Below are 16602 nucleotides of genomic sequence, written 5' to 3'. Positions count from 1 at the left end.
CTGAACCCGTGAGGTCCCTGGAGGTGGCCTTGGCCGGGCAGACCTCCCAACTTTGCTCAACTTTCCAACCCTGGGACTCAGGACACATTGCTTCCACTTCTAAACCGTCAGCTTTTTCTGTTAAACAAGGTGTCCGCGGCCACCTTGCAGAGGTGTGAGGATTCGTGGTGGCACACCTGGCCCAGACCTGGTGCTGTTGCTGGGTCACCTCCTGGAGATCTGAGCCCCTGACTCAGGCTGGCACCCGGGGGCGTCCCCCTCAGTGCATCTGGAAGCCAGCGAGTCTCCAGGAGTGCCGTCCACTGGGCTGACCCAGGACTGGGGCAGGGGCGAGACTGACAGGCTCCCACAGAACCCCGGGCTCCAACAGCAGCCCTCCCACCAGGGCGCAGCCACTAACTGGATGGGGGACCTCTTGATATAAAGAATTTTGGCCCACTTGGTGTAGCTGCCAGCCTGACGGTGGTAGGGAAAACAGGAAAACCTCCCAGATCGACCAGCTATATCTCAGAAACGGAGCAGCCTCTCATTGCCTGTGGGTGGCCTGGGGTGACAGTGCCAGGCAGGACTGACGTCTGTCCGGAATGATGCTCTGGGTCTTCAGGAAACAGCTGGATTATGTTCCCAGTTCCCCATTTAAGAGAGAAAAACAGGTCTATTTTGTTCTTTTTTTGTACCACTTAGATGACATAATGTAACCAAAAACTAAACACTTCCAAGTAAACGGTTCAGTGGCACTTGGTCCATTCACGATGCTGTGCGCTCACCACCTCTTTTTAGCTCCCAGACATTTTCATCACCCCCGAAGGAAACCCCGTACTCGCGAGGGTTCTACTTTCTGTCACTGTGGATGTGCCTGTTCTGGATGCTCCATGTACACGGGATCAGACAGCATGGGGTCTTTTGCCTTCTTGGCATAACGCTCTGGGGGTTCATCCTGTGGTGGCAGGTGTCCGTACTCGCGACCTTTCTGAGACTAAACAGTACTCGACTGTGTGGATAGACCACTTGGGTGTACTCATCAAATGATGGACATTGGAGTTGTTTTACCCTTCGGCTGTTGTGAAATAGAGTGCTCTTTAAACTTGCTGATTTAGGTTTTGGTTTGAACTCCTGGGTTATATGCCTAGGAGGGAAATTGCTGGGTCATAGGGTTATCAGGTTGGCCTTCTAAAAACATCTTCTCTTTGAAATGTGTTTGGAAAGTAAGCGAATAGGCAGGTCACGCAGGTGGACGGGTGCAGTCAGGTTCCACCTGTTGGTCTCTTGGAGGCTCAGTTTCCCTGTCTGAAGAATGGGCATCTGGAAGTTCCTGCCCCTAAGGGGATGGAGAGGCTCAGGGAGATGGTGTGGGTGCCTGGGCTGGGGGCAGTGCTGGGCAAAGGTTGGCAGGTGTTTTGCAAAAATAACCATTAGCAAACATCAAAATTTGAGGCTTTTCCACTGTTTGGGACACTGACTTCCCTGAAGCACCTCAGACGTTCACTGACTGTACCCGAGCTTCTGCTGCACAACAGACAGGGCCTGATCCCCAGGACCCGTGGCCTGTCCCCTCCTAGCGCATAGGGCGGTGGGAGGAAGGCTCAAACTGAGGATGAGTGTGGAGTCCAGAACCAGCTCTGTCCCATGGAGCCCGTGGGCTCTTCTGTGACCTCCCTCCCAGCCCAGTTTTCAGGGGCGACGCCTCCCTGGCAGGACCCCCCAAGGATATGAGCCACGATCAGGAAGAGTTCCCAGCACTGTGCCATCACTGCCACGGTGCTACTGGCCTGGGACCCAGGGTGGGAGTGGGGCTATTAGGCAGGCAGGTGCCCAGGCAGGGCCTCTGCAGATATGATGCGCTGGGGGCTCCGGGCCTGCCTCACTGCCGCAGGCCGAGCCACCAGAAGGAGGCTGGTGTTTGATCAGCTTTTACTTTTGTAAACAAATGTGGCCCAGCCATTTGCTGGAAGTGTAAACAGGGACTGGAGACCACCCTGCCGCTGGGATCTTTCTGCGTGACTGAGTTCCTGCCCACCCATCCAAGTTCCAGGGCCCCTTCTCTTGTTCCGTTCTCTTGACCCGTGTGTGTGCTGATCGGTGAACTGCTCCCCTGGTCCTACCTGTTGTCCCCATCTGTTCTGGGCAGGGAGGGCTGAGAGTGTGACCTTTGCTCCTCCAGAGGGCCTGCTCCAGCCTCAGCCTGGGGCACATTGGCCAGAGGGTTGGACAGGAGCTGGGATCTGGGACAGGAACTGGGGATCCTCCATGCATGTCGGGTCCAGGAGCCCCACCCCACTCCCCCGACCCAGCTTGGCTGCTCCCTGGAGATAAGTCGCCAGCAGTCCGGGCTCCATTCTGCACACATTTCCCAAGAGCTCTGCAGCGGGGGTCCTGCAGGGCGGGGCAGAGGCCTCAGAGGGGGCCTGGCTCCCTGATATGCAGAAGTGGGAATGGGGAAGGGGGTGTCGAGGTCGCTGGGGTCCCCTTGAGGGGCTGGCAGGACTTAGGCTGATCTGAGGGCAGCTGGTGTTTTCCAGGCAGGTATGGTGTGGGTGTACGTGGGCTGCAGGCTCATGCTGTGCAGTCACTGGGTGTGATCTGTGATGGGCCAGGTCCTCCTCTGACCTCAGAAAACCGGCCAGCAGGAGTCGTCAGCCTGGGTCAGGAAAGTGCAGGTGGACAGAGAAGAGGCCCCAGAAAGGGATCTGTGCAAACTCTGCAAGAAGAGGGAGTGGCTCAGACCGGGCATGTGGCCGCCAGCGACAGTGGCTGTGCCAGTTTGACTGGTGGGACAGCGTGATGGTTGGTTGAGGCTGCCTTTCCAGGGAATGCCAAGGCTTCCCTTGATTGTCTGTTATTAAACAGATACACAGGTTAGGGGATATAAGGCCTGGGTGCCCATCAGCCAGCCCTGTCTCACAGCTCAGGGAGCATACCCTTGGAAGTTTCGATTCTCTGCCTATTTTGTTTCTGCTTATTTGGGACGTGACTGCAGAGGGACTGTTAGAGATTAAGAGGGGACCCCCCCTCGTCCCTCCCCTGATCCCCTCCCCCGCACAGCCACCCAGCATGGCCAGCTGGAGGGAGGAACCTCCAGAATGTGTATGTGTTTCGTTCAGTATACGTAACATAAAATGGACCATTTTTATCCTTGTAAGTGTGCAGTGCAGTGGCATTAACCACATTCACATTGTTGTGCAACCATCCCCACCATCCATCTCCAGATCTCCTTTCATCTTCCCAAACCCAAACTCTGTCCCCATTAATCAGTGGCTCCATTCCCTCCCAGCCTCGGCCCCCGGGAGCCCCCGCCCCATTTGCTGTGTCTGTGAATTTGCCTGCTCTGGGGACCTCATCTCAGTGCAGTGCTGGAGTGCGTCTGCCCTTCTGTCACTGGCCCGGCTCACTGAGCACAGCGTCCTCGAGGTTCCTCCGTGGTCTGGCACGTGTTGGAATGTCCTCCCTTTCTAAAGCTGAGTGATATTCTGCTGGACGGGTAGACTGGCCCATTCATCCATCAGTGGATGCGTGGGTTGCTGCCATCATTTGGTTGTTGTGAGTAACGCTGCTGTGAACGTGGGTGTGCAAATAACTCTTCCGGTCCCTGCTTTCAGTTTCCTTGAATGCATGCCCAGAAGTGGGATTGCTGGATCGTGTAGTCATTCTCAGTTTAATTTTTTGAAGGATTGTTTTCTAAACCAGCGTTGTCCTTGAGGTGTAAGAATGGGCGTGACCTGGGCACTGACTGCGACCCCCCCCCCCCCGCCCCAGGACTTACTTCTCCTTTTTCAGCTGGGGGCTGCCTTTCTTTTTGCACCAGAGATTAGACTTTAGATTTGCAGACTGCTGGGCTTGGGGCCTTTGAGTCAGCTTGCCTGGAGAGGAGGAGGCTTCGGACTTCATTGTGCAGTCCCTTCTCCACACTGAGCCGGGGGCCGTGAATCAGTCCACGCTCCTCCTCCCCTCTCTGCTGGTGAGTGGTTCAGTGGAGCCGCCCTCCTCTCCCTGAGCCTCCAGAAGCTGTGGGATCCCAGGCCCACACCCCCTGCTCTCCCGTGTTTGGCTTCAGCTTTGGGGAGAGCTTGGCAGGGAGCACCCAGCTGCTGCAGCCACCAGGTCCCCAGTCCTTCCTGGGGTGGCCGGGCCCAGAGCAGTCTTCCCCGTGGCTGTTCCTGGCCTCTCTCCGCTTGGCTTTGGTTCTGGGGAGACAGCAGCTTTCAAAAATCCCCTAATAATGCGCCTTATGCTCAAGAGGAGGGAGCCCCGCCTTGTGGGGGGACCTCAGGTGTGAAAACCACGCTGTGAGAGGAAGGCGGGACCCTGTGCCCCAGTTAGAATGTGAGTAGGGAGGGCGCAGGCTCTCTTCCCGCCCACCACGCTGGCATTGGGACAGCCTGGGGGAATCAGCGAAATGTGGGGGTCGAGTCCAGATCAGCTGGACAGTGACTGGCCTGAGCCCCCAGGTGGAATGCAGGAGGGGTGGCCGGCTGGCCAGAACCCAGATGTTAAAGCATCAGTTCCTCAGACGTCGGTTTGGGGAGATGTGTGCAGGCTGGGAAGACGGCTGGGTTTTAGTTGCCGGGGAGCCTCGTAATTTCCCCCCAGAGCCTGGCTGCCAACCTGGTCCCTCAGTCTCACCTGGTGTAGGTGAAGAAGCATCCACGTCGGAGCCAATGGTTCCTTCGACACTGACCGGCAGACCCGCACCAGTGACTTGATTTTGTACCAGGTTTTATCCTGGGTGTTGCTGAATCATCCCGTGACTTCACAAACGTGAGTTCTTGCAAATCCTCCAGGGTGAGCCCTGGGGCTCTGAGCTCAACCTTGAGGTCCTCACTGAGGGCTTCCCGGGTGTTGATTTAACCTTGGACGTGAGCTCAGTGTAGTTACAGGCCCGGAAATCAGGTGGCGTGCTCAGATAAGAGGGTGGGTGTTCTTCCAGGCGATGAAGAATATGTTGATTTTTTTAAGATTGCTATTTTGAAAAACAGTTCAAAGATTCTTAGAGAGGACATGAGGACGCTGATGATTCTGAGCTAATGTAAAAGCCAGGTGCAGAGGCAGGGTTGGGCGGGAGGCAGAGGATGGGAGCTGTTGAAGGAGGTGGGGAGGGGAGGGCACAGCCACCACCCTGAAGAACGACAGTGACGTTTTAGAGCTGAGGGGGCCTCTATCCATGGTCCAGTTCACAGGCCCAATTTTAAGTCAGGAAACCCAAGACGTGGATGGCCCACTGACCTGCACCATCTCAGGGGTGCGGCCACCTGGCAGGACCAGAGCCTCTTGCTTCAGAGAAGTTCCCACCCCAGCTTAGAGCTGGCCCACCTGCCCCACCTGGAGGGCGAGTCCTAGGTTGCAGGACTAGAGCAAAGAGCCTGGTGGCCTAGGGGGACCACTCAGGTTCACGGGAGCAAGGCCACAACAGCTGAGGCCTTCTGCCCTTGTGCCCGCCCCCCGCCTGCCTTGGGAAGCAGCTCCAGTGGTTGGCAAGTTTCGAATAGGGGTTGCAGTGACTTAGGACAAGAAGGCCTCTGTGTTGGTTTTATTCAAAAAAGAAAAATCTGTGATTCCCCAAAAGAAAGTGGAAGCTGAAATCAGAGTCATTTTGGGGGCGGGGGGCCGGGATTAGGGGTCTGCGTTAACAGGGTTTTGTGTTTTCTAATACAGTCGAACCCTCCATAGCTGTCTTCAGGGATGCTGGGTGAGAACTAGTTAAGTGCCTTTGAAAATTCATGGGAGGAGGAGGCAGAACTTGGGTACAGTGCCAGAGTGTGTGCTTAGCATGCATGAGGTCCTGGGTTCAATCCCCAGTTTGTTAAATAAACAAACAAACAAACCTGATTACCCCCCCTCCCCCAAAAAACCCCCAAAGCCCAAGGTCCAGGGCATCTGAGCAGTGATAACCCAAAACAGTGATCCTGGTACCTGCAGCCCCTTCAGTGGCCCATGGATTAAGGGTCCACAGGATTGAGAGGTACCAGGATGCCTCCGCAGCTTGTTGAAGGAACCCACCCAGCTCTCAGGGTCTTCCACCTGGTCTGCTACCCTCCTGTGGACACACCTGTATGCAGTCGGCACCTGTATGCAGGCACCAGGGACACGGGGTAGTGGTGGAGTCAGCCAGCACGTGTCCGTCCTGGTGGAGGTAGTGCCTTGAGTCTGTGCCCCGGCTGCCTGCTGGAATCCCCAGGGAATCCTTTATGGTCACTAAGACCCAGGCTATTCCAGGCATCTTGATTCAGTTGGTCTGTCTTGGGCCCGCCTGTTATGTTTTCAAAGCTCCCCAGGTGACACATCAGTGTCACCAGGGCTCAGGACACCTGTTAGAAGTCACAGGACCAGCTGAGACATGGGGGTGGAGAAACTGGGGTGAGGCACAGGCGTGCACGGGACTGGGACTTTGGCCATCTGTGGACACCCAGGCTTGGCGGTCGGTCTTAGCCTGTAGTGAGCAACCAGCCACCCCAGCTGCCACTTCTCTCAGCTGCCCACGTGGAAAGAGCTGAAAACAGTCGCCTGTCTACAGTCCGGGAGCCCAAGAGTGGCCCTGTGCCGGGCCCTGTGCCCACCTGGCCTGGGTGTGTTTGGTGGTGGACGTGGTTGTAAACTGGGGACTGACCGCCTGGGAGGCCACGTGTGCTATGGCCTGGGCTGCTTGCAGCTGAGTCATAGTGAAGTGACTCAACCCAACTGGAATTACCTCTCAGAAATTCCACAGCAGAGAGGGTGCCCTTTGGAAGGAGTTGAGAAGTGGCCCTCATGTGAGACTTGGAACGGGCTGGGCCCTCGTAGGCTGGTGGCCCAATGAGGGGTCCCCTAGATTAGAACAATTCTGAGAACAGAGCGACAGAAGGGCCAAGGGCTTAGAGTTAGCCTGGGAGGCGGGGTGACCGCCTTCAGGTGCCTGCAGGAGGGAGGTTTTCGCTCTGTAACTAGATGGTCCCAAACAGCAGGGAGCCTGTTGCAGGATAAGCCGCTCTGCTCAGAGGGACACCTGGCTGGGAGGGGCCCTGCGGCCTGTTCCTGGCCCTACACCTGGGTCGGCAGGATCAAGTCAGATTCCATGGACAGGGGTTAAAGGACGTCCCTGACATCTAGACACTAGCATTGGGGGTCCGCCTTTCAGGCCCCGCTGCCCCAGATAGCGCTCAAAGCCCAGACTTGTGTTGCTGGGGGAGCGAGTCGCTGGTCCACCCCACCTCGCCCTGCCACCTTTGGCCAGTCAGTTGTGAGGTCAGTCTACCTGAGGTCCCTGTTTGACACCTGCAAGTGACAGGTAGGGTACGGCCCCTCTCCCCGTCTCTAACCCCGGGTGCCTCTCTGTACACACAGATGCGTCGTTCGGAACGCCACCGGGGTACGGCTGTGCTGTGGACCTGGCTGAGGAGCAGCGCCGGCACCAGGACGGGCTGCCCTACATCGACGACTCGCCCTCCTCCTCGCCCCACCTGGGCAGCAAGGGCAGGGGCAGCCGGGACGCACCGGAGGCCACCAAAGCGGTGAGTCCCCGGGCCGGAGGGCCCGGTGTGAATGGGGCTGGACTGGGCTGCAGACCCGCCATCCTCGCGAGCAGGTAGCAAGCAGGTAATGGGGCCGTCAGTAATTGGAAGTCGGAGTCACTAAAACCCCTCAGCCCTGCATCTGGTGCACAGAGACCACCTGCTGGGTGCCGAGCAGGGAGGTGATGGAGCTGCCAGCCAGGGGTGGAGGAGGCAGGCAGCCCATGCTGAGGCTGAGAACTTGGCTGCTGGCTAAAGCAGCAGGACCTGGGGTGGTGGCCCCAGCAGGGGCTGAGTGCACAGTGTCCAGGCTTCTGTCCCCAGACCCCACACGGTACCCTTGCCCCTTTTACCCAAGGACACACTGTGTGACTGTGTTTGCTGGTCACAGTGACCTGCCAGGCCCGGTCGCCAGGGCGCCAGCGAGGGACAGCCCTGGGGTCCAGCACTGGGCCTCAGCAGGGAGGGGCAGACGCAACCCCACCCGCACCTTCTCCCAGCTCCGTGGTGGGGCTGGTCGGCCTCCAGCGGGGAGCCTGTCATGGACACAGGAGGCCCAGAAGGCCTGTGCGCCCAGGATCAGCAGAAGTGGCCTTGGCTGGTGGGGCCCACGACACAGTGAGGACTTTTGTTTTGTGAGTGTTTTTTTTTCAGGAGGGAGCCAAAATAAATGCATATGCTCCTTCAGTGGGTCACTCCTACTCAGAAGTCAGTTTTACGTCTTCACGAGGGAACTAAAAGCTGGCTCCAGAGTGAAGGCAACGGACCTGCTTTACGATCTTGCCGCTCTCCTCCCCGTGCCCAGTGCGCCTGGTCAGCAGCTGTGTCTGTGGGACAGAATTGATAACTCTTCACTCATGTTTTTAACCAGCTGTTCGGGGGCCCCCGGGAGGCCTGCAGCAGGCTCAGCTCAGCCACGTTCCCTGGTTCTGGGGTCCAGACTTAAATGGGGGTCATGGATGTTCTCACCCATCCTCCCTGCAAAGCTGGAGCACCTTGGGGTTTGGTGCCTTGCCTGGTTCTCTTCTCCCCAGAGCCTGCGGGGTGGGCCCAGGAATCATCCTGCCTGCCCTGAGTGCGAGGGTCACTCTGCGTGGAGGACTCGGACTGCAGGAGCCCCCTCGCACGTGGCGCTGGCCCTGCCCAGAGAAGGAGGGAGGGGTGTGTTGTCCAGCAGCTGTGCTGGCCGCCACCTCCCAGCCAGGAGCACACCACCTCTCGCAGCCCCAGGTTCTGCACCTCCCTATCACCCTAGGGTGGGGGTGAGAGGTGCCCCTAGAGCTCTGCCCATCCCGCCCTCAGCGCCTGTTCACCTGGGTGCCTCCCTTGGCTTTCCTGCTTTGTCATCACACCCAGTTCCGTTTTTATCCATCCTTTTAGCTGCAGGATTTGTGTTCCTCCCTCCCCCATCCTCCCGGGCAGCAGTGGCTGGTGGCCGTCCTTCCTTCTTTTCCACTTGCCCTTTTCCTGCGCTTCCTCCCCGTAGCCTCCGCCATCCTGGATGGATGGATTCACACGCCCTCTCCAGACGTGGCACGTGCACCTGGCGGGGTCACCAGGGGCGCTAGTCCCATCCGGCCCTTACTCTCTCTTCTACACTCACCCTCCACCATCTCTCCTGCCGAGGGGGTTGGCTGGTGTCCGAGCTGCCCCTGTCTGATGCCACCGGCCTGCTCAGGGTTCAGGAGGAGAGGTGCCCGGGCCCCTGCTCAGACGTTCCCTTGAGCTGGCTGTGCCCTTCGGAACGAGCGCTGGACTTGGCGCCGTCCTGCCTGTGCTGTTTCCTCCCGGCTCTCCAAACCGCGGGGGTGGGAACCAGACGGCATCTTGTGCCCAGCGGGGCTCCCCCTGCCAAGCTCACAGGAGAGGGATTGTTCCCAAGCACACGAGCCTGCACCCCGTCCAGTGTGCCACTCGGGTGGGAAGGGTGCCCAGACAGGATGGGAGGTGCGTGCTGGGCCAGCTGAGAGCTGCTTCCCTGAGGCAACGTGGCCTCCTTGGTCTGAGATGAGAGAAGGGGACGGGGTCCCCTGACGCTGCACATCTGTGCTGACACTGGTGGCGCCAGGGGCCCCAGAGCAGGCTGCCTGGACGGTCCTGGATCCTGGGACCTGCCTGTCTCACAGACGAGGGTTCCCCGGAGGGGCCCTAAGATGCAGCCCAGCTAGGGCCCAGCCAGGAGTTCTGGACCCCCTCATTGGTTCGTTTATTCCGTGAATCTTCGCGGAGCACCTGTGTGTGTTCCAGGCATGGTACGGGGCGCAGGGAGCTTCAGGATCAGCACAGCGAGCCCCAGGGGCCGCCCCCAAATGGAGCCGCTGGGCAGTGTGGCCTCAGGGGGCGTTTTGGTGTGGGTCACAGGTGTCCTTTCCCTGGAGTGGCTCTAAGCCACGGTGGCTGCCCCCTGTGCGTGCACACACTCAAGCACGTACACACGCCTACATACAAGCACACACATGCTAACACTTGGCTCGTGCACGCTGAGAGTCCCAGAGTAGAGTGGTGGTCCAGGAAACCTTTTTGGTTGGTCCCAGTGGGCAGCCAGGATGTGGTATAAGCCCCGGGGATGCAGGAAGCAGAAGCAGGGTGGACGTGGGGATTGGGCCCCCCTTCCCCAGGTGCCCCCACCACCACCATGGGCAGCCAAGGCTCAGGGCAGGATGGCAGTTGTCTGAGATGGTGGGGCTCGCTGGGCAGGCCTGGCATGTTGGCCTCATCCCCCCGACCTTTGGCCCCGAGTGCTTCCTGCTGGGCTTGCTGTCTGTCCCTGTTCGCTAAGTGCCTCCCTCCCACCAGGCCAGGTTGGTGGAAAGACCAGCAGGGTTGGGGACACAGAGGGGCTGTGCTGGGGGTCCGGTTCCAGACTCTGTGGTGACACCATGAGCCCTGAGCTGGCCTCAGCCAGGTTGTCACCTGGGGGTGCTTTGGCCCCCACGGGGTGACACCCCCATAGGGCAACATCTGTAGACACCTGCTGCTGTCCCAGCCGGGGGTGAGGGTCATGCTGCTGGTGTCTGGTGGGCAGAGGCAGGAAATGCCACTAAACATGCCACAGAGCACACCGTGGCCCCCCAGCACCTTAAAGAGTCCTGCAGCCCCAGACGTCAGCGGTGCTGAGGGCCTCCACGGTGGGGCTGTCCCATCGTCACCTGTGGAGAATGGGCGGGGCTGTTATGGCCCCTTCTCTGCACATGGGGCCCCACCTGCCTGGCGCCTCCCTCGGACACAGGCCGGGCAGAGGGAGGGCAGCCTCAGCCCCATGGAGCACGGGGTTGCCTCGCCAGTGGTCTGGAGCAAGTGGGCTGGGGGCCAGGAAGTCGATGAAAACGGCAGTTTCGTCACCTTTGCCCAGTCTTGGTTTCCCGGGCGTCTGTCACAGTGTGTCACGGAGGGGGGCATTAAACAACACAGACTGAGCTCTCCTGGTGTTGGAGGCTGGATGTCCAAGATCTAGGTGTCTGCAGGGTTGGTTTCTCTTGAGGCCTCTCTCCTTGGTGCCCGTCCTCTCCCTGCGTCTTCCCCCGTGCGTGTCTGTGTCCTAATCTCCTCTTCTTTTTTGTGTTGAGATACTGACTTATAACATTACATTAGTCTCGGGTGGACAACATGATGATTCAATATACGTACACATTGAAAAATGATCACTAAGCGTAAGTCTAGTTAACATCCAGCTCCACGATAGTTACAAAATTTTTATCTTGTGATGAGAACACTTAAGATCTACTCTCCTAGCAGCTTTCATTTATACGATGCAGCATTATGAACTGTCGTCACCAGCTGTACAGGACATCCCAGGACTGACTTGCTCTATAACTGGACGTTTGTACCTAATCTCTTCTTAGCAGGACACCAGACACGTTGGACTAGGGTCCACTCTAATGATTTCATTTTAACATAATTACTTGTCTAAAGACCCTGTCTCTGAGTACAGTGACGTCCTGAGGCACCAGGGACACACTGCACCGGTAATACCATCACACCTGGGGGGAGGGCAGTCTTCTGGCCATGTGGACTCTACCCCCTGCACCTGCACCCAGTGACTCATCCGCTCTGGGTTTTGGAGACAAAGTCAGCAGAGCGTCACCTGACACACTGTAGTAGGGGTGTTTGGTGGTAGGTAGGGGGGCCCTTTCCATAGCCCAGTGGTAAGGGGGTCTCTGCCAACAAAGTCCGAGTCTGCAGATGAGGCTCAGTAGAGCAGGTTCAATGGACAGAGGCCCTGAGCCCAGGGCACCAGGTTCCCCTGGGCAGGTGGCAGCACCCTAGCTCCACCCCTGTGGCTGGGAAGGAGGAGGATGTGTGGAGGGAGGCGGTACTGCCGACCGGTCAGTCCAAGGGTCAGACGGCCACGGTGCAGAAGCCGGCAAGGCCGGAACCAGGCGAGGAGGGGCAGCGGCGGAGGGAGTCAGGGTGGCTGTGAGGCGGCCTGACGCCCCCTGGGCTCAGCTTCCTCCAGGGTAGCTGCTCCTTGGTCACAGGCAGAAGGTGCGGAGACAGGCTTTGCCCCACCTGCCCACTTCTCAGTGTCAAGACCAAGGGTGGCCCTCGGCTCTGCCAGATGACCCTCCAGAATTTGCAGTGACCGTGAACAGGGGGCTCCCTTGCCTCCTCTTAATCCCACCTGGAACCTTCTTGGGAGGCTGGTCCTCAGGTTGACATGCCGGCTTCCTCTCTGACGGGGCCACCCCAGGCACCGTCCACGGATGATCTGACATGTGCCTGTTTCTCTTGCAGACTGAGCTGGACCTGGAAAAGGGCTTGGAGATGAGGAAATGGGTCCTGTCCGGAATCCTGGCTAGCGAGGAGACATACCTGAGCCACCTGGAGGCACTGCTGCTGGTGAGGAGGGTGCAGGGGCTGAGCCGGGCGGGCGGGGCCCCGAGAGCGCTGCGCACACTCCCAGCTCACGGGTCACAGGTCACGGCCCGGGAGTCCTCGACACACCTGTCAGGGGTGGGGGTCGAAACATTCCACCTCCGTAGGGGTTGGACCTCCATGGGTGGGTCAGGGGGTTGGGGGGTGCCAGCATGAGACTCAAGTGCCAACCAAGCTGGCTTTCAATTTTTGTTGTTAATAGAATTTTAAAATAAAAGCTTGTATGTCATGTGACCACAATGTACCTGACAAAACAGCGAGCCCGCTCACCCATGCCCCCTCCACCCGTCACCCGTACCCTCTTCCAGCCCATGAAGCCTTTGAAGGCCGCTGCCACCACCTCTCAGCCGGTGCTGACAAGCCAGCAGATCGAGACCATCTTCTTCAAAGTGCCCGAGCTCTACGAGGTCCACAAGGACTTCTATGATGGGCTCCTCCCCCGCGTGCAGCAGTGGGGCCGCCAGCAGTGCGTGGGTGACCTCTTCCAGAAGCTGGTGAGTGGCATGCAGCAGGGGCTTGGCAGCCTTGTGGGGGTGACCTGTGGAGGGGGACCAGGCCTCTCCCTGAGCCCAACACCCCCCTGGGCGTGCGCTGCCAGAGTAGGCGGCGTGAGCCTGGCTGTGTCTTACTGCCTCCGATTGCAAAGGGCGGGCCACGGGGAGGGGGTGTCACCGCAGTGCCCATGCAGGACCCCACGCGAGACCAGCCAGCAGGGCTGCTTCCTTCCCTCCCCCTGCCCTGCTGACATCACTGGTCCTTTCTGGCTCCGCTCAGTTTCACTCAGGGTTCCCAGTTTCTAGCCTGGTCCCCTTTGGACCAGAAGGAAGCTGCTGCCCAGGGAGCAGGACTCAGGCTCCGGGCGGAGGAGTGGGGTGGGCGGCGCCTGGAGGGGCACACACGAGCGGGAACAGTGGGGGTTTTGTACTTCATTTCATTTCTGCAGTTCTCTAAATTAAAGGCTCTTGAATCCATCAATAATTTTTTTAAAAAAGAAGGAAAGAGAAGTGGTTTGGGGAGGGAAGACTAGTCAGTAAAAGTCAGGGCTGTGGGAGAGGAGTCCTTAGGTGAAACCAGGCCTTCTGTGTGGCCCCAGCACGCGCAGCAGCTCTTTTGGGAACCTGGAAGCATATTTAATGCCAGAGACTTTGACAGAAGCACCCCTGAGCCTTGTGGGAACCAGGACACGTCCTGTGGACAGGCTGGAGAAATGCGGGAGGGGTTGGTTTGTAACTGGGGACGGCCACACCAGAGTGTGGACCGAGGGACGGCCTTGCGCTATGAGGTCATCGGGTCCCTGAGTAACAGGCTCGGCTCCAATCAGGGGCTCACGGGGGTCTCTGGGTGCCCCGTCTCAGCTGAGCTGAGGCAGTTCTACATAGCAGGTCCTATCTTCACCCCAGCAGGTGAGGAGGCTGAGAAACGGTAGGTCACCTGCCCAGACTGTAGCCTGGTTTATCTGTCTCCAGAAAGAGTGCTTCCCCTGCCTTCAGGGACCATAAAACTGGAGGCAGAAGGTGCTGGAGAACAGAACAAGGGTTTCTGAAAGGGCTCAGGGGCCCAAATTGGCCAGGAATGCATCCGGCAGAGGTGGCTGTGGATCCTGGTTCAGGTCCCAGGGAAGGTGAGGCCCGCCGTGTGGGCAGGTCAGGGGCCTTCCTTGGCCCTTTGCTGACCTGAGGGCCCAAGAGGAGCCGAGCATGTGGCTTTTATAGGGTCAGTGGAATCAGGGAGATGGGGCAGTCAGATGAAGGGTGGGGCTCAGGCTCAGGGGCCACACGTAACCAAGACGAGGATGCGTGGACCTTGTGCAAAAGGAAGGGGTTGTTACGGGACCTGAGGCTGATGGAGATGCCGGGTCGACGTCTGTCTTCTAATGTGTGAGGTTCAGGTGTGCTCACCTTTGTGGGTCTGAAGGGAGGGCCGTCTCTTTAGGTGGAGTCTGGTGGGGGGCATCTGGATATAAGAGCCTGGCCACTGTTGGAGCAGCCTCCTCCCAGCACCTCGAGCCCCCGTCCTGGGACTCCCTGGAAGACAGTTGCCCATCAGGCCTCTGTGACCGGGATTCCACCTCCAATCCTGATTCCAGGGTTACCCGGGCCTTCTGTGCAACCTCTCCAGGGAAACCAGTCCTGCAGGGTTGGGTGGCCGATGTCACCAGGCTCCCCCAACTGCACAGAGCACGCGGTGACTGAATGCCAGGCCCCAGCCCTCCTGGGCCCCCAGACACCCGGCTGGCTCAACGCATGCCTGTCTTGGCTCATGGTTGTCCGGCGTTCCGCTCCGAGGTGCGGCTTTCCTGTTGGCCATCCCCTCCGTCCACCACTCTGGGTTGCAGACACACTGGAGCGAGGATGCGAGGAAGGTGTGAGGTGCCTCTTTCGTTCAGATTCTGCCACCTGGGACCCCTTTCCCGTGGCCAGAGAGAGAGCAGGAGCTGTATTTTGTCATAGGTGCTCCCCGTCCTGAAGCCCCCATCTGTTGTGGGCAGAAACCGCAACCACAGTCTTCCCTGAATAACACTCTGAAGTCACTTGGAAACTCTTTTTGAGGTTCATGCTCTGATGAATGCTGGAATTGGGAAAGTTTCACCTGGTTTCCCTGGTGTCCTTGAACTACCTTCGTGTATCAGATGTTGCAGCAGGAATACGGGGTGAGAGGTGGGGCCACCATGGAAAGTCAGCCCCAGGAGCCACAAGCTGTGTGTTCACATGTGAGCCACCAGGGCTGGGCGCTGGGTCTCCCCAGGGACAGACAGACATCGTCCCTTTCAGATCGGCACAGCAGGGTCAGGCTCCCTGGCTCCCCAGCTGGGAGAGTCTTAGGACTTGAGGAGCCCGAGATGTCCCAGCCCTGATACCTCTGCCGCCCGGGGAACTCATGCGCCATACCTGGTAGATGGGAAGCCAGTCCAACCCCCCCTTCGCCTGGAGTTGCATGAGTTAACTGCCACTGTTGGGGCTTTGTTTCTGGCTGAATTTTTTATCAGCTTGGGTTTTTTGTTTTTAATCATTTCAGACTTCCCAAGTTGTTGCAGGAATAGCAGAAAGAACTCCATGTGCTGGATACACCGGTTGTAACATTTTGCCACACTTTTTTAACTTTTATCTTTTTCTCTCCTTTACATGTGGTGCACGGATGCGTACACACACACACACACACACACACGCTGACTAGTTTGAGATCAAGTGCATTTGATCGTGTATTTGCTAAGAACAAGTTCAGGCTCGTCCACGACCCACAGTACAGTTCTCCCGGGGAAGCGGAGAAGTTTCACGCTGATGCGACACTATTTTTTAATATGCATGTCATTTAATATGTGCTTCTTCCTTGAGTCTCCCAAGTTAGCCATCGTGTTCTTTGGAGCCATTTTCCTTTTGAGTCAGGATCCAGTCCAGGTCACGAGACGTATGTGGTTGTCACGTCTGTAGTTTCCCTTTATCTGCACCGGTTCCTTGGCCTTTGCTGGTTTTCCACGGCCTGGATGTCTTTTTTAATGTGTGCAGTTTGGGTCTGACATTTCTTCAGGAATAGATTCAGGTTCTGCATTTCTGATGGGAAAAAAGATCGGCCACCCACCGCAGTGATGCTGTGTCCTCCCAGTGCCTCCCATGGCAGAGGGGGTGCTGGGGGGGGGGCGACGTGATCTCCGTTTGCCTTGCTGTCAGTGCAGCTTGGGTTTTGATGAGCTAAAATAAAGTGGGAATGAATTGCTTGGAACTCCTCAAAAGCCGCGTGGAAGATGTGAGCTCCTGGAAGAGGCAGCAGGAGAAGTAAGGAAAGGTTCTCCTCCCAAAGACCCCGTGTTCGTTTACTAAGGCTGCCGCGGTCCCAGCCTCTCCAACAACAGAGACCTATTTCCTCCTGGTTCTGGAGGCTGGAAGTCTGAGATCAAGGTGTCTGCAGGGCTGGTTTCTCCTGAGGCCCCTCTCCTTGGCGTGTAGAGGGCCGTCGTCTCCCTGTGTCTCACGTGGTCGTCCCTCTGGGTCTGTGTCCTAATCTCTTCTCCTTGTAAGGGCACCAGTCAGAGTGAATGAGCGCCCACTCCAGTGGTCTCTTTTAACCTAGTCATCTCTTTAGGCCCATCTCCAAATACAGGCACATTCTGAGGTGCTGGGGTGAGGGCTTCAGCAGATGAATTTCAAGGGGACAGTTCAGTAGTAACATCCCCTCAGGACTCAGCTGAGCCGTCATCTCTTCGGAGAGGCCGCCCTGACCACATGATCTAAAGCAGCCCCATCGTATGGAG

General features: G+C 58.0%; 1 protein-coding gene across 1 annotated transcript in view; it reads left to right on the top strand.

Moving 5' to 3' along the window:
* Positions 1–16602, top strand: part of BCR (BCR activator of RhoGEF and GTPase) — an 88301-nt gene that overhangs the window by 34553 nt on the left and 37146 nt on the right. The window contains exons 2-4 of the mRNA XM_031442309.2: positions 7315–7481; positions 12216–12320; positions 12665–12850. Of these exons, the coding sequence (XP_031298169.2) occupies positions 7315–7481; positions 12216–12320; positions 12665–12850 (458 nt within the window). The remainder of the gene's footprint in view (positions 1–7314; positions 7482–12215; positions 12321–12664; positions 12851–16602) is intronic.

Source organism: Camelus dromedarius, chromosome 31 (assembly GCF_036321535.1).
Source record: "Camelus dromedarius isolate mCamDro1 chromosome 31, mCamDro1.pat, whole genome shotgun sequence".
Taxonomy (NCBI): domain Eukaryota; kingdom Metazoa; phylum Chordata; class Mammalia; order Artiodactyla; family Camelidae; genus Camelus; species Camelus dromedarius.
The sequence above is the reverse complement of the archived record's forward strand: the minus strand, read 5'-3'. Positions and strand labels throughout refer to the sequence as shown.